Source organism: Alligator mississippiensis, chromosome 9, assembly GCF_030867095.1.
Source record: "Alligator mississippiensis isolate rAllMis1 chromosome 9, rAllMis1, whole genome shotgun sequence".
NCBI lineage: Eukaryota > Metazoa > Chordata > Crocodylia > Alligatoridae > Alligator > Alligator mississippiensis.
Genome location: NC_081832.1, coordinates 73,559,538 through 73,583,007, shown reverse-complemented (window position 1 = coordinate 73,583,007; position 23,470 = coordinate 73,559,538). Strand labels below are relative to the sequence as shown.

The 23,470-nt window shown below is 44.7% G+C and overlaps 1 protein-coding gene and 1 long non-coding RNA gene across 4 annotated transcripts in view; one reads left to right on the top strand and one right to left on the bottom strand.

Annotated features, from left to right (window-relative positions):
- The window catches only part of RASGEF1C (RasGEF domain family member 1C), a 99,053-nt gene extending 82,200 nt beyond the window's left edge, over nucleotides 1-16,853 (top strand). Inside the window, exons 11-14 of the mRNA XM_059712888.1 lie at nucleotides 6,146-6,241; nucleotides 6,900-7,023; nucleotides 9,017-9,089; nucleotides 9,556-16,853. Of these exons, the coding sequence (XP_059568871.1) occupies nucleotides 6,146-6,241; nucleotides 6,900-7,023; nucleotides 9,017-9,089; nucleotides 9,556-9,580 (318 nt within the window). The 3' untranslated portion in view covers nucleotides 9,581-16,853. The remainder of the gene's footprint in view (nucleotides 1-6,145; nucleotides 6,242-6,899; nucleotides 7,024-9,016; nucleotides 9,090-9,555) is intronic.
- On the bottom strand, nucleotides 15,996-23,393 carry LOC109280913 (uncharacterized). 3 transcript variants are annotated; one of them, XR_002087383.2, is made up of 5 exons: nucleotides 23,000-23,393; nucleotides 19,479-19,535; nucleotides 18,807-18,972; nucleotides 18,339-18,468; nucleotides 15,996-17,702 (listed from the first exon to the last, which is right to left on the bottom strand). It is a non-coding gene; the product is annotated as an uncharacterized LOC109280913 (long non-coding RNA). The 3 variants fall into 3 exon arrangements; XR_002087382.2 differs by having other exon boundaries at nucleotides 18,807-18,969; XR_002087384.2 differs by lacking the exon at nucleotides 18,339-18,468 and having other exon boundaries at nucleotides 18,807-18,969; nucleotides 23,000-23,391.
- Nucleotides 23,394-23,470: the final 77 nt, after the last annotated feature.

Sequence of the window (23,470 nt, the reverse complement as noted above, 5' to 3'; positions counted from 1 at the left end):
AATAGCTTCAATAACCACATTGTTCTTCTCTGAGCTCCACTGAGCAAAGGATGGGTCAGTTAAATGCCAGCTGAGCTGGACTCTGCTCATGGCCACGGTCAGCACCTGGTTCTTCGCCACACCTGAACAAGCGACTTGTCCAAACCTGGCGCAGATTAGAGCTGCAAGACTTGGACTGTGTGGGACCATGCATCAGTGGGGGGTAAATTGGGTAATTAATCCCACGTGTCTCTTTCTTCCTCCTGTGCTGGGACTGGGGGCTTCCTACACAGGAAATCATAAAGCAGAACCCCTTTATTCCATCCACCTTCTGCTGCCGCAGGAAGACCCCAGGAAGTGTAGACAGATGCATGTGGTCTTTGGTGCTGGCAACTACAGCCCGTCTGACAGCTGGCAACTCTTGGGCATCAGGGTCAGAGAGGGGCTGGGTGGGGGTGTGCTCCAGCACCTCTTTATGGCAGTGGCAGGAGGCAGGTAGTGCAGAGAAGGAGCCAAGAAGCAGGGCCTGGCCCTGGAGAGTGAGGGGTCAGGTGGGATGCAGCAGGAGGCTGAAACAAGCCAGGTGGGGTTGCAGCTGGGGAGTGAGGCCACAATACAAGGAAGAGGGTTTGGCACACAAGCAGTCATCTCCGGTCATCACCTGCCTAAGCGGTGTCATCAGGGCAGAGGCAGGCTGCTGGGAAGGATTTAAGCAGAAAGGTACTGCATTTACAGGTTCTGGCAGGCAGGTCTGCCAACACATGGAGAGTGGCTTGGGAACAGGGGCTGAGGTGCCCGCGGGAGAAGTGGACAAGAGGGAGGCATCCGCTGATGTGGGAAATGGGAGGGATCGAGTCCTGGAAGACGAGAGGTTTGATAGATAGGGAAAGCTGAAAAAAGGAAGGGTTTTAAAGGTAAAGATGAGGAGCTTGTGTTGGTGTGGTGGAGGAAGAGGAGCTAATGTAGGGGAGAGGAGTGCTGGCTGCTCTGCCTGCTTCAGACAGGGTTGGCTGAGATGATCCTGTCATATAGAAATATAACGCTGTCATCAAGTCCTCGCCTCTCCGCTTTAGTATCATTGCATCATACTTCAACCACCGAACCTCATTTGCCTTCTTCACGTGCATGGTCTCACATCTCTGTGATTACTCACCCCTTTGCTCTGCCTGTACAGTAGTGACTATTATGCAGTGATGTATTCTGAAAAGTGGATGCTGGGAACAGTTTAACAAATAATAAAATCCTCAGAAATCCAAGAGCAGCTTGCTTGATCTGTTGAGTTTGGGGTTTCGTGTTTTGTAGTTAGTAGGGTCGGAAGGGACCTGAGCAGATCATCAAGTTCGACCCCTTGCCATGGGCAGGAAAGAGTGCTGGGGTCAAACGACCCTGGCAAGGTGATTATCCAGCCTCCTTTTGAAGACCCCCAGGGTAGGAGCAATCACCACTTCCCTGGGAAGTTGGTTCCAGATCCTTTGTTCTTTCCTGAATGTCAAAAGCGGAAGGAAAGGTTGAACAAAATCAAGCATAGATTTTCAGAGCCGAGCATCAGGGATTCATAACTTGAAAACTTTCATTGAAAGCCTGCTTTGCCTTGCAGATCCTCAGTGTGTTGGAGCGAGGATTAAGAGCTTGACCTGGGGCAGCAAGAGCTGTTGATGTGCATTCTTATTTTTTCCCTACCTTCGTCTTTGAACATTTTTGGCAGCATCCCATGCTTAGGCCCCTGCCTCATGGAGAGAGAGGGCATAGCGGAAACAGCTGAGCAAAGGGGCCAGGAGATGACATCCTGCCAGTGCATATTGCACTGCCTGAAGAGGACTGCTCAAGGGTGTTCACCAGACTCCCCTACCCATCTCTCAAGTTGACGGTGGATGGGAACAGAGCCCAGCTATTGTAGGGGTGCGGCAGCTATGCCCTCGCAATGCATTGGCACCAGGCTGCAGGACAAAGCAGGATTTGTTCCATGCTCTCTGTTTTCCCAGGTCACTGTGCTCTTGGTGTGGTGGGCGCCAAAGGTACAAAGAATTGCTGTGCAAGGGAGAGCTATTGATTGGGACCAGTGGCTTGTTTTTCACCTCCTGTCATTTTTCTTCACTGTCAATGGGCTCCAGCGAGACCTGGCTCTGTGGGATGTTACCCGGCTGTAGGGAAGATCTTTGGCTGTCTAGCATAGCCCCATCACTGTAGCATCTGAGCTGCTCGAGCTGTTAGTGGATTTCCCCTCGAGAGTCGGGACTGTACAGCTGCGGAGCTGAGGCACAGCACGCCCCATCTAAAAGGAGACTTGTGGCAGGGCTGGGAGGGCCCCTGTTCTCTCCAGCCTTGGCAGGTGCTATTCGGTTTATTCTGGGGCATTATACTAGGAGGTTTTTTTGTTCTTGTTCCTGCAGCTCATTGCAGAAGCTAAGGGTTCCTCCATCTATGAGCTTCTTGCTCTTCGCTCATTCACATGCCTTCTTGCCCTTAATCATTTGCCAATACACTTCATGCCAAACCTGCGTACGTGTCACATGGCTTCCAGCTAAGGGAGCAGTGTGTCTCTGCGGCGCCCTAGAAAGCAGTGGAAGGAGAAGCGGATTATGCAGTGTAGCCAGGCTGTAGAGGACATTGTGCCTTATGCTCAGAGGAGCTGCTACTGAACTGGCTGCTTCCCGGGAAGTTCTTCCTCCTTATTGCCTTGGGGTTGGTGTCTCAGCTGCTGAGTTTTTGTTCCTTAATTTGCTTGCAGGGTGCTTTAACCAAAGTGAAGTGGGAGGTATCCTTGGGGTGGGAGTAACTGGATCAATCAGCAGTACTCTGAGGCACTCTCCTGCTCAAGTGTAGCCCTTCCCCGTGCCTGCAGCCCGGCTGAGCAGGACTCCTCCATGGCAAGGAGCACCCTGGGACACAATAGCATCCCCCCACCTTGCTTCTAGGGAGGGCTAGCTGCCAGTGTTTTGCCTGGCTCCGCTGTGCGTGCCATGCGGGGAAGGCACACTGGCACTCTACTGCCTTCGTTCCCACTGCACCCGAGATGGTGAATTAAGCTTGGCATCTGGTAGCTCTGATTCAGCTGTCCTATCTGCATGCAGGTGGTTTATTTGCAATAGTTCTTATTTGCTCAAGAACAAGCAGGCCTTAACAATGTGTTTGGTAAGGCAGGCCTTAAAGCCACAAGTTAGACTATGGCTAATTCCACAGTTCGTAGGAATAAACCTACTCCAGCAGAGGGAAACCGATCTTGTGGCGATAAAGGGATTGTATTCCATGCAAAGGGGGATTTCTGTTAGGAATGAACTCATCCCCTCTTCCGTGTCGCCTCCAAAATTCAGTCATTCCACAGGGAAACACCGCTTGGTACAAATGACGTTTGTCCGAGTGGCTTTGAAGTGTCGGGATGCATAGTGTGATGCTGTGTACGTCCTGCCGTTCGACACTATAGGGAAATACTTGTCTGATTTCATTAACTTAGTTCTTTCTGCGAGAGGCAGCTGTCGGTTTCTGTGTGGGTGGATTGGATGGTTTGGGGGAGAATCAAATGAAAATGAAATGCGAATTCGTGGCTGTAGCCCAAATTTTTGGCTGGTGAAGAGGCTGGATAAAAGCCTGCCTTTAAAATCCACATGCATTTTATTTGCTTTTACTGAAGAAATTCTGAAAGTAAAACAGTGTGGGACATTCTTATGCTAGGAAGTTGCTCAAAGACAAAAATTCCCAACAAATATCCCACACAAAGACAACCTGGATTCTCAGTCATTTCCTGGCGCTGACCTCAGTGACTCACTCCAGTTCCTAATTACTGTCCCTTCATCACAGCAGGCCCTAAATTGCATCCTTTTCAGTAGACTCAGAAGCCAGGCCAAGGCTAATCCCCTTCAGGCAGGTTTCAAATGGGGGACAGATCCTGAAAGCGAATTCACATTTGCCTGGAAGTCACTCCTGCTTGATAGGAGACACTCAGTACCTTGCTGAATCAGACCCAGCAAGTTTGCACTGCCCTGCTTCGTACCTTCAGCCCTCCTGCGACTTAGTACAGTATAGTACCTGCATCTTCTGGAATGTCAATCTGGCCTTTTCTGAGCATGACACAGGTGAAGTAAATCCTCCATGACCATTTGCCCACTGTCATGATTCAATGGTAGAGTCCATCCCTGCCACATGGGAGACCCAGGTTTGATTCCAGATCTGCGTACAACTATAGCCATTAGAAGCACCAAACGTCAGGACTCAGTCTAGCCTTTGGATCCTGTCTCAATGGTCTAAAGTGGGGATGGTAGGTCTGGGCAGCCTCCGCTCCGCCTGGGTATGTTTGCTTAAGGTCATGGTGACCTCACGCGTACACCATGATGCCAAAGGATTGATGGTTGCCCACTAATGACCATTAAAGAAGGAAGCTGAGGCCATGTCTAGACAGTAGACTTGCCAGGCTGCAGGTAGGCTGCTTCCCAAACCAGAAGCCGTGTTATCACATCACTACTGCTGCAGCAAGCTAATTAGCAAGGAGGTGGGTTATTTAGCTTTGCCACTCAGCTGCAATGATTACTCTGGACCGAACAGCAGCGATGTGGTTGCACTGCTTCCAGTTTAGCAGCAGCACACCCAGTACAGCATAGCCCTCCTGAGGATGCTGCTCTGGAGCCCAGTAATTTTACCATGTAGACATGGCTTAGAGGAATACATGTGTTCAGCCACTCATTTGCTGTTGAACCTCAGTTGGACCAGAAAGTGGTTTCCATTCTTAGGACAAAAGCAGCATTATGGTTTTGGGGGGCTTCTGCCTCCATTGTCTCTTTAGCATTTGTGATTTGCTCCAATTCCTTCTCATTGTATTGTGAAGGCCGTAGACTGGAAAACTGCAGCTGACATTTTACCCTAGTTTCACTTCAGATACCATTTCAGCAAGAGACTGAATAACTGTAGGACATGAACTACTTAACTAAATGATTGCTTTATTGTCATCAGTTCCCATTGCCTTACATGTCCTCAGGGCTCTTATATTTTGGTACACACTTAAGAAGTTATGGTTCAGTTCGTTTACAAATTGGCCAGTAGAAACACTTAGATTATTTTACCCGTATGACTGTGCTCTCATATGCATTCTCAGTGCGTAAGCCCAGTCCCATCCATGCAAAGTGCAGAAGTGATGGCTACAAAGAGGTGCTCAAAAGACAAGCACTACTTCAGTGCCCCAAACTCTTCATGGTCCTTCTCTAGCATGGTGCCCCTGCACAGCAAATCTGATCACTGGTTGGTCTTCTCTGTTACTCTCAGCAGTTGGGTTGGGCCTTTGGGTCATGAGAAGATAAACCCATTGAGATCCATCATCCTCCAGGCATGCTTCACAGAAGGACTTTTTTCCTAGTCTCAATTTCAGAATGTCTAACCCCAAAGTCACCCCTTATGTAATTATTGAATTCCTTTGCTTTACTATAAGGTTGGATTAGGCCTGTACTATGCAGAATAGACCTGTTCCTCGGGGTTCGAGGAGAGGCATTGTATCTCTGACTGCTCCTTCCAGGCTGCCCTGGACAAGACCCAGTGTTTGTTTTCAGTGCTCCAGAGGTCTCTGCGACTACTAGCAATATTTTTTTGTTTGTTGAGCCTTTAGTTTCAATATGAAGCAGTGTGGCTTAAGCCTACGGGAATAAGGCACTTTTATTCCACAATGAGAATCTCCACACACATTTTAGGGATAGCTGTTCTTGAACAACTCCATGCACAAACAAGCCCTCAACGGGAAGTTTTTTAATTATTCCATGTTTGCTTGTGTCATCTATAACCGTGTCTGAAGCAAGGACTTCCTATCTTCGTGGTAGGATGTCCTGGCTATCTCACTATTGCTGTTACCTAAATCTATCTGTACATAAAACATGTCTGTTGACAGAAGAAAGCTTTGAGGACAGATGAAGGGACTGGGGTGGGTTCAGCCCACCCTTTGGTTGCTCAGGGAAATGATCACTGAGCTATTATGAGATAATAACATGCAGTTAAAGGGCAGTTTTAATTACTGTTCTGAGTGGTGTGGCCATGCTCCAGATAACGCAACCTCCTTTGCTAAGTTGTCACTGTACTGCTTTGACATTGGGAAGTGAATTGTTTTTCCTCCCTCTCTCTCCTGACTGAGTTCTTCTTTCATATATATAAAATAGGAACCGCAAAGATAATAGTTATATCATTCTCTTCACAGATTGTCATCCCTTTCTTCAGCCTGTTGATCAAAGACATTTACTTTTTGAATGAAGGATGTGCTAATCGGCTTCCGAACGGACATGTCAACTTTGAAGTAAGATCTGCAAAAGTCTTTCTCTCTTCCATTCTGATAGCAGTATCTGAGACCCTGTGCCCTTTCATTTCAGTGAACTCCAACAAAGCCTGGCTAGTACAAAAAGGGGTGACCTTATATAACCCTGCTGCAAGGTCAAGGCAATCCCAGAGTGCCTTTTTATAAAGAAATCATGTATATTGAAATTATTCCAATATGTTGGACATTTTAAAAAAATATTAAATTTTATTCCAATATTGAAATTTTTGATCTTCTGCTCGGAGATCAAAAAACCCAAAGAGAGAGACATTCCAATTCTGTCTGAGTGGCAATGCTTTCTTGTTCATCCTGTTGGTTAGCTGGTGTATATGCTGGGTCAGCACTAGGAATGGTTATATATACAAACAGCTTGAAGAAGAAGATGAAACTTTTCCAAGAGAAGGAGGAGAAATGTATTTACCATATATCCACAGATAAGTAAGGCAGTCTGAATATCTGATACTTGTTCACAAATATTTTGGCTTTTTTTCTTTTAAGCCTTTCTGAACTACAGGAGGCTCCTTTACAAGTTACCAGCCTGTAGTTTATATAAGAACCTGCAGCTTCTGTTTAAACCTGATCGTTTCAGTAACATGATGTGCATGCAACTACATTGATTTTTTTTTTTTAATTTTTGCAGAAGTTTTTGGAATTAGCCAAGCAAGTGGGAGAGTTTATGACATGGAAGCAAGTGGAGTGTCCCTTTGAGCAAGACCATAACATCATCCACTACTTGCACACGGCTCCCATTTTTACCGAGGATGGTAAGAAATCCCTCCATCAACTCTGATCAACCAAAATGCGTACCTTTGAATGGGTCTGTTCATCACCACCAACTGAAACCTATGACCTACCTATGCTGGGGGTATTTTCTCCCTTCAACCACTTCTGGTTCATCTCCCTGCCTCTCCACTTTTGCTTATCTCCACCCCGTCCAAAAACCATTTGGTAAAGATGATCTTCTGGCTTGTTAAGTCATTGTGCAATCATTTTTCTCCTTTCTGTTCCCCTGCCATCAGGCACTCTGTAGTCGGTCACTACAATGGTCCTTTCCTTCAAACCAGGAAAAGAGACCAGGCAGCCTTTCACACTGCCTTTCACAGGCAGCAGTGCATGTCAGTCATCCTTGTTCCAGGACAGAAGTAATCAGAGCATCTCTTCCCTACAAACTAGCAGTGTCATCTCTCCAAAAGGGAGCTCTCAGGCTGTGGGAGTTCAGTTTGTATCCCTCCACACCAGTGAGGAAATGCATTCCTTTAAGCATCTTTCTTTTTTTAAAAGAAAAATCTTGTAGAGATGTAGTCAGCTGGACTCCTGTTGTGACATTACTCCCCATCTCTCCTTCTCCCCTTCCCCTTGCAGTTTGAATCCCACATGTCAGACTGCGTCACTTCATATAGGTCTCCTTCAGTCACGTCCTGTTACATCGTGTCAGATATAACGAACTAAAGCTACATCCCTACAAGCTAATCTGGAGTTCGTTTTTTGATTTTTGTTCTTTTGATACTATGGACCGTTTTCCACACCCATCCAAGCTAATCAGAGCAGGCAGTTGTTATTTCAGAAGCTACCCCAGAAAGCAGGGCAGAGCAAGGAAAATCAGGAGTGACTGCTGAAAAGGAATAATTAAAGTAATTAAAGCAATGTGTAGAAACAGGAGACAAGATGCAGGCATTTGTCTTGCTCTCAGGGTGTTGAGTACTGAGGACCCGGGGTCAAGGATATTTCTGGAGTGGCGTTTCAGGCAGTAGGGTGAAGCAGGGTGACGTCCACCTCTTTAGTTGCTTGCAGATCATCTGTCCCATGCACTGGGTCACATTCCTGCTGGCGTCATTAGATGCCTTCGGTAGAAAGCAGGAGTGCGGCTGGCCTCCCCTGCTGCCGAAGGTAAGGTGCAGAGCAGAGGCTCACCGTGACTGATTGAGAGAGAGATGAGTGAATTAGAGAGGGATACAGCAGTGGTCTATCAAGTAACACCAATACACTCCGCCTGTCACCACCCAGAGTCATAGTGAGTAAATGTATTGAATATTAAAATATTGTTGAATTATTTCACAGACTAAAGTGCAAAGGTGACTGTGGAGCTCTAGACTAAAGCATAACTAAGCAGTGTAATGAGAATATATCCACAAATAGAAATCGCGACCTAGTTATAAAGTCTGCGAAGCAGGTGAAACAGGAGTTCACACGGAGAGGAATCTCAGATGTGTTCCCTTTGTTTTGTACCATAAAGTGCATACTGTAGTGCAAGCTCTTGCAGAAGAGGGCCTGTTTGTATGTTAAAATAAAAACCTACCTAATACTTTTCACAGCCAGTGCTTTAACTATATTTGTTTCCTTTTCTGTATCTTTAAGACTGGGAGTCCATCAGAGGACCCAGCAAGCCAGAGCATTTCTGCTGAAAATCCCAAGCCAAGTTTAACTCCTTAATGCTGCAGTCTGACAGGCTTCTGTTGACATCTTGATTCTGGACCACTGTATTGTTCCATTGACATTATCACAGCAGCAGATTTTCAAAGGGATAAATTGGTGCCAAGCTCCCATGCCCTAGTGGCTTTCATTGAAAATAGGGCACCTGACTGCATTTGTTGGGTTTTTTTTAAACAAAACACAATCTTTCGTCTCCTGTGGTTGACAGTGATAACAAAGAAGATAACAGGTGAAACCAAAATGCATAGGATGCAGCTGTAGTGTAAGACAGCAAACAGATAAGGGGCTGCTGATGCTATTTGACTAATCGATCTTTATCTTTTCTAGGTTTGTATCTGGCTTCCTATGAAAGTGAAAGCCCAGAAAATCAAATTGAAAAGGAGAGGTGGAAATCTTTAAGGTAGAAGTTGATTTTTTGAAGCTTTAGTCACAGTACCGGCACTGGATTGATGTCCAAAATTTAGCTTAACGGGGCCTGAAGTTTGAAGCCTTTTTAATAATACTGGCATCTAACGTGACTTGGTGACCGGGCTGGAGTTCTTTTCAGCCTAACCCTGTAGTCTGCAAAACCAGAATTGGACTGATACAAATATTATAAAAATATAAAAATAAATTTAAAGTTGCAAACGTTAAGCCCAGTCTCTTTCACACTGTTCTGGAAATAAAGTGCCATCAGAGCAATGTAAAAGGGGCTTTTACAGGCATTTTAAGGCCCCTCTAAAACTACACACCTACTACAAGGGAACTTCAGGGTAAACGGAAATCAGGCCCTAGAAATCACTCTGAATCCATCCTAAAGAAAAGCAGTGATTTCACTTCTCTGTTTTTTGTTTCATCTTCCTCACTATGGTGTTTCAAATTTGCAGGTCAACTATTTTAGGGAAGACTTGAAGACTACGAGAGTATTGCAGTGGGTCAAGAAAACAAATCAGCAAACTATTTTGCACTACGGATTCCAAAGATGCCTGTTTGGGATTTAAATGATTTCCCCCCCCCCCCTGTTTGTTGGTTTTTTTGTTGTTTTGTTTTTCCTTTGACTGCCTAAAGTGGGGTGAACTGGATTCATCCCCCAAAATCAACAGGACTGACATACCGGACGCACAATTATGCTTTCCTGCCTCTTCCAAACGCTGGGCGGACTCTCTGGGGCTGATGCCGTGTCAGTATTGCTGTAACTTTGTCTCTCAAGGAAAACAAAGCAAAACGAGAGTGAGGAGAGCCACGGTGCTGCAAAAAGAACGGTCTCCCCTGGAAAACTAAAGGCACAGGCGCATGTTTCGGAAGCAGGTGCTTCCAACAGCAGCTCTTCCTGAGGACTGCAGGCTTAAATTATTTCAAGCCCAGCAGCAATCTGGCTAATTGCTGAAATAAAAGAAAGAGGAACTTAATCGGTCATCGGCAGTCTCCAGCCTTGTTGAACAATGCACTGACTGCAACCAGCATAAGCTCGTGGTGGCTAAAAACTCTTGTAAACCGCATAAGCAGGGAAAGGTCGCTCAAACCCCGTGGATTCTTATTTCACGAATTCATTCTGAATCGTGAACATCTGGTTAGTTCGTCTTTCCCTGCTTTTCTTGCTTTGAATCTTGGCAGATTTTTCTGGGTCGTGAAATGAAGATGACCAGGCACGTAGATCTCCTGACTACACATAAAGCTGTGCTGAAGAAGCAAGCGGCTGCTTCGCTTACCTCTCTTTAAAGCATGAAGTGTACCCCTTTGTTCTGTGGATGCTGAGGGATGAGTCTTTCCGAGGCCGTACCTCACTGTCAAGTGACAGAAGGAGATGGCGTGAGGGAACGTGTCACGCTGCAGATGATCTAGCTTTGTGTAGTCGTTTTGTTCCAGTGCAACCCAACATTAAGGAAAGAGAGGAATCACTCTATATCTGGGGGCTCCATGGCGCATTGAAGAGGAGGCGAAGGGCTTTTGCTCTTTGCACAAATACTCTGGGGTAAAGAATGAGCAACACGCCATTTGTCCATCAATCCATGCAAGAATTTTTGCGTTCTGTATATTGAACCATGCTCGCCAGCTTCCTTCCATGGCAACTGTGTGCTGTTAGAAGAGGGGATCGTGCCGTGTTTGTGTTTTCACAGATTTCAGAGCAGCATTCAATATAAATATTAAATTATGAATTATTATACGTATACCAGATGCGAATCTGAAGTAGAGCAAACAGGAGGATCCTCCCAGTCTTTGCTCATGTGAGCAGAGCCACTGAAACCAGTGGAGCTGTTTGTGTACTTAAAGACTGCTCCAGGCCTCAGATAGGCTCTTTTCATAGGCCTGATGGAAATAAAAATGCCATGTGATATGGAACTGGTGGTGTTATTGTAAGGATCGGTGTTGGCATTTTGGCTGTTCTAGTCTTTTCTGGCCATACTCAAAAGACTCAATTTTCTACTGAACTCAGTGGTAGCTTTCCCTTAGTAAAGAAAGAAGGATCCTTTGCACAGCACTTCTGAACAGTCCACTACTTAAATTAAAAAAAAAATTAAAAAGCAACTCCATAGTAACTTGTCTGTGTCCAGATCTGAATTTAGCCAGGAAACCAAAACCAGTCCTGCTGTGGGCAAGCCTCACCAAGGTTTTCAGGCCCTCGTACGTTGTAATGCACTCTCACTGGGTCACCCTTTGACCACCCAGATGCACCCTAGACGCTATGGTTTAGGGTGTCAGTCATGCCATATATATAATAGCATTACTTCCCATGAAACTCACTGGCTTCTAAGATGCAAGTCATGGGACTGAATTTGGTCAGTAAAGGCTGGGTCATGGATACCTTAGAAACCACCTTGCTCACTGCGGTCTGTTGTGACATACAAGACCAAGCGGGCTGCTTTTTCTAACAGAGTCTGTCGCTCAAGTGAGAAGCAGGGAATTCTCAGTGGAGGAACCTTGATTTCTGTTTCCACTTGGTTTGACAGTGCCTGAGTTTGTTAATCTGTATGTACGATAGAGAGTTTGTCTGTTTACTCAAGCTTTGGTCTAGAGGGGCTAATTGCAAAGAGGATGCAGAATTATTTCAGCAGGGAAGCCAGTGGTTTTGGAGGCTGTCAAGGTGTTAATTTTTGCACCTGTGCTTAGACTACGCAGAGAGAATCATTTTACAAATAACATTTAAAAAATGACAACCATTCAGGTGGAGCTGTTTCCAGAGTGACCATGTTACAAGCCTATTAAATTCCAATCAAATCTAGGGCGATAACCATAAACATATCCATAACAATTGTCAGGCTTATGTGTAATCTCTGAGTGGTCATTTTCCTTAATGCTTGTATCTCTTTAACAAGCCTATTATGACTTCATTGTGGAAATCGTCTCCTTTAATTGTCTCAAACCCCAACGTAGTTGGATGTGCTTTTGAAAGTGTCCATTCTTATTCGTGCTCTAATGATCCAAAGGTGCTTGGGACAGCTGGGATTCTGCTACCCTGAAAATGAACTACCCTGCCACTTTTCTCAAGATCAGTATTTTGCACTTCTGGGGCACTTTCCAAGAATTCAAAGAACTTTATCAGCATCCATTGAATTTAGTCTCCCGAGACCCCAGTGGTGAGTTAAGCAATTTTAACAATAGACCCAACATTTTCAAACATGGGTGCTAAAAGCTAGTTCTTAAAGAGCCAGATTTCCCAAGGTATTTAAGTACCTAAAGACGCAGTAAGTGCCTAGTAAAATTTTACGAAGCCCCCAGGGTTCTGTCTCCTATGAAAGTAATAGCAATTTGGTGCTTATGTACTTATCTACTCCTAGATATCTACATACCTTGATCTAGACATGTTTAAGCAGTCATTTTTTTGGTGACAGTGGGCACATCTACATGGTCATTAATGCACTTTTGCTAATGCACATTAAATTTAGTACCTCCGTTGTAAGGTTACTAGAAAATGGCTCATTAGTTTATTTTAATGTGCATTAGCGAAAGTGCAGTTTTTTGCGATGCTTTAATGCGCATTAAAATAGGTTAGTGCGCATTAAAGCGCACGTGTAGATGTGCCCAATGAGCACCATCAGGTCCTGTTGACTTGAGTGAACATTGAGGGCAACTGGTTTTTCATGAGGCACACACAGCACTTGGGTCTCAAGGTTTGTTCCTCCTGGATGGTGATTTGTGACTTAAGGCTGCTTCCAGACTTAAAAAAAATTTAAAAAGCACACTTTACCAAAAGAATTAGCACGTTAGTTGGACCCAGCTCTGCAGTGTCCGTATAGATTGGGCGCTTCAGCAGGGCTTTTTGGTGCTTTTATCTAATAGCTGATTCAACCAAAAAAGCCCACAAAAGCATCCAGTCTATACAGACATTGGGTGAGCTGGGTCCAATGCCTCTTCTTGGCGCATGCTGGGGTTGGCACAGGAGCACACCGAGTTTAAAGTAAAGCACCATTTTGGGGGGGGTGTTTAAACTGTAAGCAGCCTCAGTGGCAGAAGAAGCACTTGGCAACATGAAGAAAACTGGTAGTTTTCTGAAACGAGCTTTTAGGATCATGCCCTGCCTTCATTGGATCATTGTTGATTTAATCAGAATAGGGTCAGGTCCTAAATTTGTCAATGACATTTGTGATTTATGCATGACTCCACTACTGGGAGAAAAAACAGAAAAATGAGACCATTATGGCCTTGTGTCATCCACAGGTTTAATAGGTAAGATGACAACAACAACAGATTGTGTTAACAGTTTGGGGAAGGGACTTCTCCACAGAACTGCGTTTTTAAATGGCCTTTTATAGAAAAGATAAAAGGACAAACAAAAGCCTCTGAAATAGTGTCCCATTACTAATACTAAGGAACCCTACACTAGACCTTAAAGAAAGCAACAGCATTTAGCACTGAGCACTGGGCTGTTGCAGAGTTTGCAGGGGCTGGATTAGCCTCTAAATGACTTATTTAGAGTAGCTGCCATGCTTTCTAATTCCATTATTTTCATCGGGTTTGTTTTTGGGACATGCTTAAGCTAATGCTGCACTGAAGAAAAAAGCAAAGCTCGAGGTGTGGTTCTGCAGTGTTGTGCTTGTGTTCAAAAAACAAACGTGCTTCTTGGTAAAACGTGATATATCATGTAAACCTTTTAGGAAAATTAGCAGGACTTTTCTGCCCTGTGCATACAGTTATGTTCTAAAGAAGGAGGCAAACCCAAATCATTCTTCCATATTTCCTCTAGAATGATCACAGTGATAGCAGAAGTCATCTCTTTACTTCCTTAGGATCCAGTCCTGCAACCTTGGGTCTAAGCCCAGTAAAATCAGTGGGCATATACTGAGTACCCTCAGCTTGAGCTGAATTCCATGGGATAAGGGTACACAGGGCTTGTAACATGTCACCGAATCATGCCCTAAATTCCACATCAGTATCAGTCACATTATCAGGCTAAAGCAGAGGGCTGGTGCTAATGCAAACTGAGGTGCTAATGCTATGCTTCAAACTGAGAAGCGGTTTAAAACATCCAAGCATTTTTCTCAAGTTCAAAGTACCTTTTGGCATGATTGCTGATAAGATAATCACCCATGTAAAATTAGTCCAATCCCCTACTGATCGCCCTGTACCTTTATCATGTTTTTTGTTGTAAATAGATTGTCATACTAAAGCCTGAGCACTGGTCTGCTCATGATTGTAAACCCAGTTTGAAATGGAGGTCAGATCATTGAGTATATAGTTTTAGTGGACATAAAGAAAACTGGTTGGCAGTGAAGGCAGTGATTATTGGATTGCTATGCATATCATTGTAAAAGTGGTACAGGGTTAATATAAGTTAGCCTTAGAATTACTTTGTTTTAAATTCCTGCTCCAAAGTGCAGTGAAATGCCAAAGGAAAGCCTCTAATTGATTTTGACAGGCTTTGGGTCAGACCTTCAGTTATTAACAGCAGTGCTGCTTAAAGTTGTTGATAGAGATGAAATCGCAGTTGAGATTGGTCGGTTGTGGTTATCTGCTGTTAGCATGGAACCAAATGCCTCTCTGATGCACAGGTTGACTTACCAAAGCTGGTATCTAGCTTGGGCAGAAGCTATCACTGACATTACCAGAGTCCTAGTAGCTTATGCTGGCACTGACTTTGACTCAACAAGTTTATTTGTACGCTGAGAAGAGAATTTGTCCTCTGGGCTTTTTGAGCTTTTTTCCATTTTCATACTGAAAGAAACTCTCAGTACTCTCTGAGCAGCATCTCTCTCTCTCTCTCTCTCATAGGAAAACACAAAGGTTTGATTCTAAATGGATTGTTTCTGCTGTTTTTAGTCTCCTAGCGGGTTTAGGAAATGAGAAGGAGCAATGTGAAAGGCCATTTAGGAGCATTTTTGGTTCAAAACTGACAAAACCTTTTCCTAATTTCATGCTTCATATGACCCTGATTCTGCCTTCGGATGTGGATACATAAAGTTTCCATTGACACCAAATCAAGCCTCCTAAATGTATCCCAGGAAAAGATTTGCTCTTAAAAACTTCGGGGTGTGGAAAGAAAAGGTATCAGTGCTGAACAAGTGCTCTTCCAAAACACCATCAGGAAGATTTTCTAGTTCCCTGGCATGTGCAGGCCCTAAAAACATATTTCAACTCAAGAGTTCAAGGGTAGATCTCCCTTTGCTGCATCACCTGTTGTCTGCAAACAGTCAGCCCAGATTACTGTTGTAGCAACATGATGAAACCTTCTTCCGGCTTGTTTTCAGCACTGTGTGTGTTGCTATTTCAGTGTACTTTTCTCCAGGACTTTCTGGAGTACTAGTATTTCCCAGAGAGATGGGATCTGGTCTGCTAATTGGACAATACTATGTCCCTGGACAATACTGTGTCACCCTGGACAATGCTATGTCACCTCTTTAAAGTACCATCTTTTAAACTTCCACCCTTCCTGGACCATGTGATAGCTCTTTGCTGTTTGATGTACCAGGCATAAGTCAGGGTTTAGAGAAGTGGTGTTATAACCTGGGTCATGGAGGAGTTGGGGACATGGGTATTTTCATAGCCACCCAAACCTAGTTAAAGTTTTACAGCCTGTCTTCACTTTGTACTGGAAGAAATTGCTACAGTACAGTATTTTTTTAACTAATCTGGCTAATTCTTAAAACTCCATGAAAGATACAAGCACACAGCTGTTACATTTAAGTACGCTTTTAAAGATCTGATTCTTACAAGTATGCAATTACTAACGTCCCTTAGGAGATAGTCTGTAAAAAGAAATAAAATTGCTGGTTTGTAATAATGACAGAAAATAAATCTGCTTCTAGGTTTTAGAACACTGGGGCTCATGCCCTGAATCTTCAAAGGATTCCTCTGCTATGAATATTTAGTTTACATAGGACAAGAGTCTGAATTAAGATTTGTTGCACTTTTAGCTAGTTTTATTAAATGTGGCAGCCTCCGCAACTGCTGTCTTGTCCCTGTACTCAAAAATCATGGCTGTACATTCCAGATGTCTAACAAATGTTACGCGTGGTATTATCAGATTCTGTTTTTACACCTTTGCTATTTGACTTTTTGTACAACTGTACTTATAAACACTGGGAATGTGTTGTGACAAAGACTTTTTAAAAGAAAGAAACAAACTGGGCATTGAAAGAAGTATGGCATTGAAGTCTTGAGTGTCTCTTGATCATGTGAGCAATCATAATGAGTAGCTGTTTTTCCTGTATTATTTTTTAAAGCGAGTTACTTCATATTATGATTAGCATTTTCAGGTCAAGCAGAAATCACGGTAGTATCCATTACACTCGAACAATGAAGCTTTGTTAAATAGGAGTTTTCAAATTAATATTGACACTTTATTAACTGCACAGGCAGGAAGCTGTCAGGTTACTTGAAAATGGCTATTGTGATTTTGTGACTGTACATAGATCTTACAAATTGTTAATGGTAATACGCATACTGAACCCTCCCTGCATAAACACTGCAAGAGTAGCATGGTCATTGATCGGCTTTATAACTGTTTGTGGAAAATGTCTTAACCTGCATTCATGACTATAGTGTCTAACCCATTCCCATGCCTTTTTATACAGCTGTGGTGAGATTGCTACAAAACCCATTTGTCAGTCATGTTCAAGCTAATTTATCCTTGTATAGAATTTGTATATTAAAACCTTAATTTATACTGTGTTTTAACAGTTTGCCTGAACTGTCTCTGGTTTCTAAATTTTGTAACGTGGGTGTCAAATAAAAAAAGAATTAGCTGAGAGTTGCTGGTCCAGCTGTTCAGATTTTTATGCGCGTGAAGTTTTATTCTTGGGCAAGATTTAGATAACTGTGAATCTTCAGAACAGACTGCAAATAAATCCTGGCTGCTCCTAAACAGCCTCTAAAAATATACAGACATAAGTGATTGCACCAGGCAGTTCTCAAGAGAGACAGATAAATTCAGAGGCATCTCAGAATTTCTGCTCTTCCTTTCACTCCACTGTGGTATTTTCCGCTGTATACACTTGAGATTCATTGTAACGGAAAGTGCAATTCAAAAGGAAGCTCTGGTTTTTATTTTTTCTTGATTATCAGTTGCCATCCCTTAAAAATAAATGAGAGGAAGGCTGTAGATTTTAGTCCTGTCATATAACATTCCAGAGGTGTCAGTACACCAGGGTCAGTACACTGGATGGTGGCAGGGGCTACACTGGATGTTTCAGAGAAAAGAAAAGATTAAGGTGCCACCAATACCCAAGACCTGCACTGCATGGAATAGGTCAGGTGACATTTATGCAGCTGATCCCAGCAGGTGAGCCATGCCTCATGCTACAAAGGAAAGGCAACAGCCAAACACAGGGGGAGGAAAACAATCCTTCTTGATCTTCTGAATGAGCCAATTACTTACGACAACCTTAAGTGCTTCACTGAGTTATGCTTCTCACATAAGAAGTCCCAGCATTTTCAACTAATTATTGTGGTGAGTAAGATGTTATGGGTTCCAGCCCATAGTCAGAAGAAGAATTTGTCCGCAGAGAGGTAGCCTTTCAGTGCTCCATCCTCATCCTGTCCCAACTGGGGAGGCCGGGAGCTTTGCTCTCATCTCTAGTCATGACCTGTCCTGAAGTATCTGAAATGGAAATCCCATAAACAAATTTGCTCCTTCACATATATATGTGTATATATATATCGTGTGTGTGTGTTCGCACATGTGCGCGCGGGCGTGTGTGTGTGTGTATATATGTGCCCTGGCAACGTAAGACATCCCCATCTCTGTGTCATTAATTAGCAATGATTTCCCCTCCCCTCCACCCATTCGGGGACTGACTGCTTTCTCTATAAACCCTAGAAATGCTCCCTGTACCCTTTTTTTCCCAAGTTCATCCATCACAGTCCAGCTCCCTTTTTAAACATGGCACTTGGTTAGAGCCATTACTGTGTCCCAAAATACAGCCCACTTCCTGCTACTGACCAGCTGAGCTGGTACATGATCTCCATCTGTTCATGAAGCAAGCAACAGTGCAAACAATGGGAATCCTTTACATAAGCAATAAGGCAAGACAAAACTACTAATCAACCAACCTCTAACACTGACCTGCGGAAACCAACCAAGCCTTAATTAAGAGAACCCTACTGGTCTTTGTATGGGATAGGGAGCCAGGAACTTCTTGTTCTGACATTGACTCTCGCTGTGGCTTTGGGCAAGGCATGTAACTTCAGACTTTAATTTCCCCTCTGTAAAATGGGAGGACTAAATAATACCTACTTCTCCAACATGGTTGTTACAGGATGGATCAGTGAATGTTGTACGGCGCTTTGACAATGAAAAGTCCGCTGTGAAGGCTGTGCATTGTTGATGCCAGAAAATTTAAGAAATTTGTTCGGAAAATTGCACTCTGAAGCAAATAATATTGACACCAGCTCAAACATGCAAACGTGCCATGGCAAAGCAAAAAAGAGGAAAAGAATAGGTACATTACTTTTGTCAAAGGGCATAATCTAAAATGTAGCTTTATTTTTTTGTTATCTCCTAGGACAGCCTAGGCATTTGATGTTACATAGTCTCCCTATATAAACACTGTAATACCTAAAATACACACACGTGGGCATGGTAATGACTGACAATAGTGTACATGCATATAATACATTCAAAAGGCTGGGCATAATAATTTTCTTATCAAACTGCTGCCAGTAGCGTGGTAACTTTAGTTCTGTATTACATGAAACCACTCACCCTCCTCCATGTTGCCAAGACTAGAGCTCCTCTGCTTTTATTTAGATCACAACCCTCTCTGAGATGGCCATTTTTAGATGAGCTATTTCTGCTTTTGGACTATATAAGGATGCTATGGGAATACCAGCATCCTCGTGCTCTACTGCTGTGTCACCATCGCCATCTGCTGAACAAAAAGGAAAAGGAAACATTAATAATCTAATATTCCTGTGCTGTGTTAACAGGTCCTGTGCAAGCATTAAGTTCTGCCCACTGTCAACTGGAGGAATGTTTGGCGCTTTGCTCTGTAACTCATTTGTCCACTGAATGAGCAACTATCTTTGTTTTTGAAACTGAATGTATATAAATACCAAAACAGGTATCAGATGGAAACCCAGGAGTGTGGTACAGAACATAAAGTACCAGATAGAGGAAGCAAAAGCAGATCATTTGTCTCTGTTGCTTGTTGCTCTCTGTGTTCTGCCAGCGCTATTGGCTACTTATTCACCTCTCCCTTAAGTATCCTTGGTTGTTTTTGCAGCACCTACAAGTGACCTAGTCTATAAGGCCATTTCCCCTTCCTCCTCTACATCTTCTTCAGACCCACTTGCAAAATGATGTCCAAGCTTGCAACCAATATTGCCTAGGTAGCTGGCCAAATGATATATGCAACATAGGCATAAAGAGTCTTACCCCTGTTCCCTGCATTTTCTGCTGCTGCTTGTTTTCTGAGAGTGAGTTCCTTGAAGCCTGGAGCAACAGAAATGGTATAGATTCAATAGTAAAAACCTCAAGGTTATTAATATAAGGACTAGTAAAAAGGCCATCTGCTATATGCTGTGAAGTCTTCATCTGGAAATTACTGATGAGGAGAAGAACCAGGATATTACCTGTGGAAAGCTATGATCCAACAGTGTGAGGTAGTTGTGAACTGGTAAAGTATGATCCTAGGCTACATCAGGTGAGGTATTTTCAGTAAAGTTAAGAAAGTAGGCTGGAACGTGATAAATTTATAAAAAGTTTTATATAAATTGATTGAATACAGTGATGAGAGACTAGATGTAATGGCTCTGGTGGTCCCTCCTTCTCCTATATGCTTATGTGCTTAAAATTTTCTAGTGTTTTGTCAGGTGCCTTTTATTAGGTGTTTTCTTATCTCTGGGGCATCAAGTGCCCAACACTGCTGAAAGGAGCTCACTTGATCTATTTTTTCTACAGGTCTCATTTCCTTATTGGTCAATATCCATTATATATCATATTTTATGAATCTACAATCTGCCATCCTCATTGATTTTTACTGAAATTTATCACTGAAGTCCCACTGAAATTAATCGCATGGCCAACAAGTTTGGGCTCCATCTGGAATAAAAAACGTGTGGTTTCATTGATTCACTTTCAGTGCCTGATGCATATATTCCTTCTCTTTTAATAGTTTACTCAGTTGGTATTTGCTAAAAGTGGCACAGAGGACAGGTGGTAGTTGCGGCCTGATGGTTTAGATGGGAAATCAATTGTTTTAGATTTTACTGCTGGGCTTTTTGTTGTCATGTAAAAGAGAAGCCCAGAGGACAACTTGTGAGCTAGTAGTTTTAAGTATGACCATGGAGTCTGGCATAATAATGTCAACTTAGACACTAAATTGCCACAGCAGAATTTTAAAAGCAGAAAAAAACTCTGAGCCTGGCAGAGAATATAAATCACCTAGGGAACACAGTGGTAGAATGCAACACTTAGTGAGTTCATTATGAGGAATTAATTGATCAATACATTTCATTTGGCACCATGAAACTTGACAAAGATAGTGTCTAATTGACCGCTGATGCCAGGTGAAAAGTAAGGGAAGGGAAGCAGGCCACATTTAGTAGGCGTTCTGTATTTCCCTATCGGCTTTGTCATCTTTTTTGGATTTACCATCCTTACCATCTACTAATAAAAGTCAATCTTTTTGCTATAGGGAGAGGTTAGTTCAAAACCTAAAACTAGTGCAAATTGTGGGAACCTACTCATTCTGCAGCAAAGCTCACTGTCAGCAGGTCACTAGCACTCCAGGGTCTACACTACCAACTTGATGCTTTTGGGATACAATTTGAGATGTTGGGGTTCTGACTTATAAATTCAGAATGACTCAGGATCTGTCTGTCTGAGAGACCAGCTACATGATAGATACCCTCAACCCTGCCACTATTAAGGCACGGCTGGGAAGGGGTAACTGAAAGGGCATTGTCTACAAGGATTCCTTGATTTTGATTCCCGCTGCCATAATCTGATGCTGACGTGGCAAGGCGCAGCTGATGGCAAAACCGACCTCTCAGCAGTAGCATTATGATCGTCGACAAGGGTCTGGGAGCTCTGAGGCACGTTGCTAACTTGCTCCAGAACCTTAGACAAAATTGGAAGAGACACAGATAAATATGAAGCAGTGTCTCAGCACAGATGTTAGGGGCTGGAAGAGACCTCGGAAGATCATCGGGTCCAGCCCCCTGCACCAAGCAGGAAAGATAACTGGGGGTCAGGTGACCCCAGCGAGGCGACTGTCTAGTCTCCTCTTGAAGATTTCCAGGGTAGGTGATTGCACCACCTCTGGAGAGAGCTTATTCCACAGTCTGGACACCCTGACTGTCATGAAGTTTTTCCTAATGTTGAGCCTGAATCGATCTTCTACGAGTTTGTGGCCATTACTCCTGGTTTTCCTGAGTGCCCTGGTGAACAGCTGCTCACCGAGTCTTTGCTGTGCTCCCCTAGTGTAGCAGCAAGCTGCTACCAGGTCCCCTCAGCCTTCTTTTCCTCAGGCTGAAGAGTCCCAGCTCCCTCAGCCTTTCCTCGTACAGTTTGCCTTTTAAGACTCAGATCATACAGGTGGCTCTTCTCTGGACTCATACAATCATAGAAGTGGGGACGGAAGGGACCTTGTAGACCTTTAAGTCTGACCCCCTGCCTGGGCAGGAGGAAAACTGGGCTCAAGTGACCCCAGCCAGGTAGGCATCAAGCCGCTTCTTGAAGACCCCCAGGGCAGGAGCCAGCACCACTTCCCTTGGAAGCTGGTTCCAGATCCCAGCTGCCCTGACAGTGAAGTAGTTCTTACGGATGTCTAATCTAAGCCTACTCTCCAACAACTGGTGGCCGTTATTCCTTGTTACCCCGGGGGGCGCTAGGGGAAACAAGGTCTCCCCCAAGCCCTTCTGGTCCCCCCTAGTGAGTTTATAGACAGTCACCAGGTCCCCCCTCTTGGCCTTCTCTTGTGGAGGCTGAACAGGTTCAGGTCCCGTAGCCTCTCATTGTAGGGTCTGCCCTGCTGTCCCCGGATCATGCGGGTGGCCTCCTCTGGACCCTCTCCATGTTGTCCACATCCCTCCTGAAGTGGGGTGCCCAGAACTGGACACAGTACTCCAGCTGTGGCCTGACCAGTGTCGCGTAGAGGGGGAGGATCACCTCCTTGGCCCTACTTGAGATGCATCTGTGGATGCACGATAGGGTCCGGTTAGCCCTGCCGACCGTGACCTCGCATTGTTGGACCATGTTCATCTTGGAGTCAATGATGACTCCAAGATCCCTTTCTGCCTCCGTGCTTTCAAGAAGGGAGTTTCCCATCTTATATAAGCGTGTTGCCAGTTACTACTGCCCACGTGCAGCACCCTGCACTTGTCCGTATTGAAACGCATCCTGTTTCTGTTAGCCCACCCCTGCAACCTATCCAGGTCTTGCTGCAGTCTTTCCCTCCCTGCTAACGTGCCCATCTCTCCCCAAATTTTGGTATCATCAGCAAATTTGAACAGGTTGCTTTTCACCCCATCGTCCAAATCGCTGATAAAGAAATTGAACAGCGCGGGCCCAAGGACCGAGCCCTGGGGGACTCCGCTGCCCACTTCCCCCAGGTCAAATATGACCCGTCCACCACCACCCTCTGAGTACGACCCTTCAGCCAATTAGCAATCCATCCGACCGTGTAGGCATCAATGCCACAGTCGCCTCGTTTTTTAATGAGGATGGGGTGGGAGACAGTGTCAAAGGCCTTGCTGAAGTCCAGAAAGACTACATCCACCGCGACACCTGCATCCAAGGCTTTTGTGACCTGATCGTAGAAGGCAATCAGGTTGGTCCGACAGGACCTGCCCCTAATGAACCCGTCTCTCAAGCTTGTCCTCATCCTTGTCAAAGCGCGGCGCCCCGTCCTCCCGCTGCGGTGCCGCCGGCGCCAAGTCGAGCGGAAGAATCACCTCCTTGTCTTTACTGGCGATGCACCGATGGATGGGCGCCAGAGTATTATCTGCCCTAGTGGCGTCCACAGCGCGCAGTGACGCACGTGCTGAGGCTCTGAGGAAAGCAAGGCACAAAACCAGTAGCCTGGGGCTGGGCCTTCAGAGGGGTTTGAGGGGTTGTTTTCGCCACGCCCCTGCCCTGACACGGCCCTTTGGTACAAAGCCTGGAGGTCGGGGGGGTCCCATGTACTAGCGGCCCCCTCCCCCACACCAGCCTCCGCCGCCCGGGGGAGGGATGGACTGAGAGGAGCGTAACCGTCCCAACGGCCTAGACAGCTTAGCCCCGCCCACAGCAGGGGGCGGAGCCTGCTCCCTGCCCGCCCCTATCAAGGGGACTGAGTCCCCCTCCCAGTGGCGGTGGAGGGGGTACGTATGGTGCGTGCTGTGATGTCACTCCGCAGGGTGGGAGGTGCTGGAGGAGCCACGCAC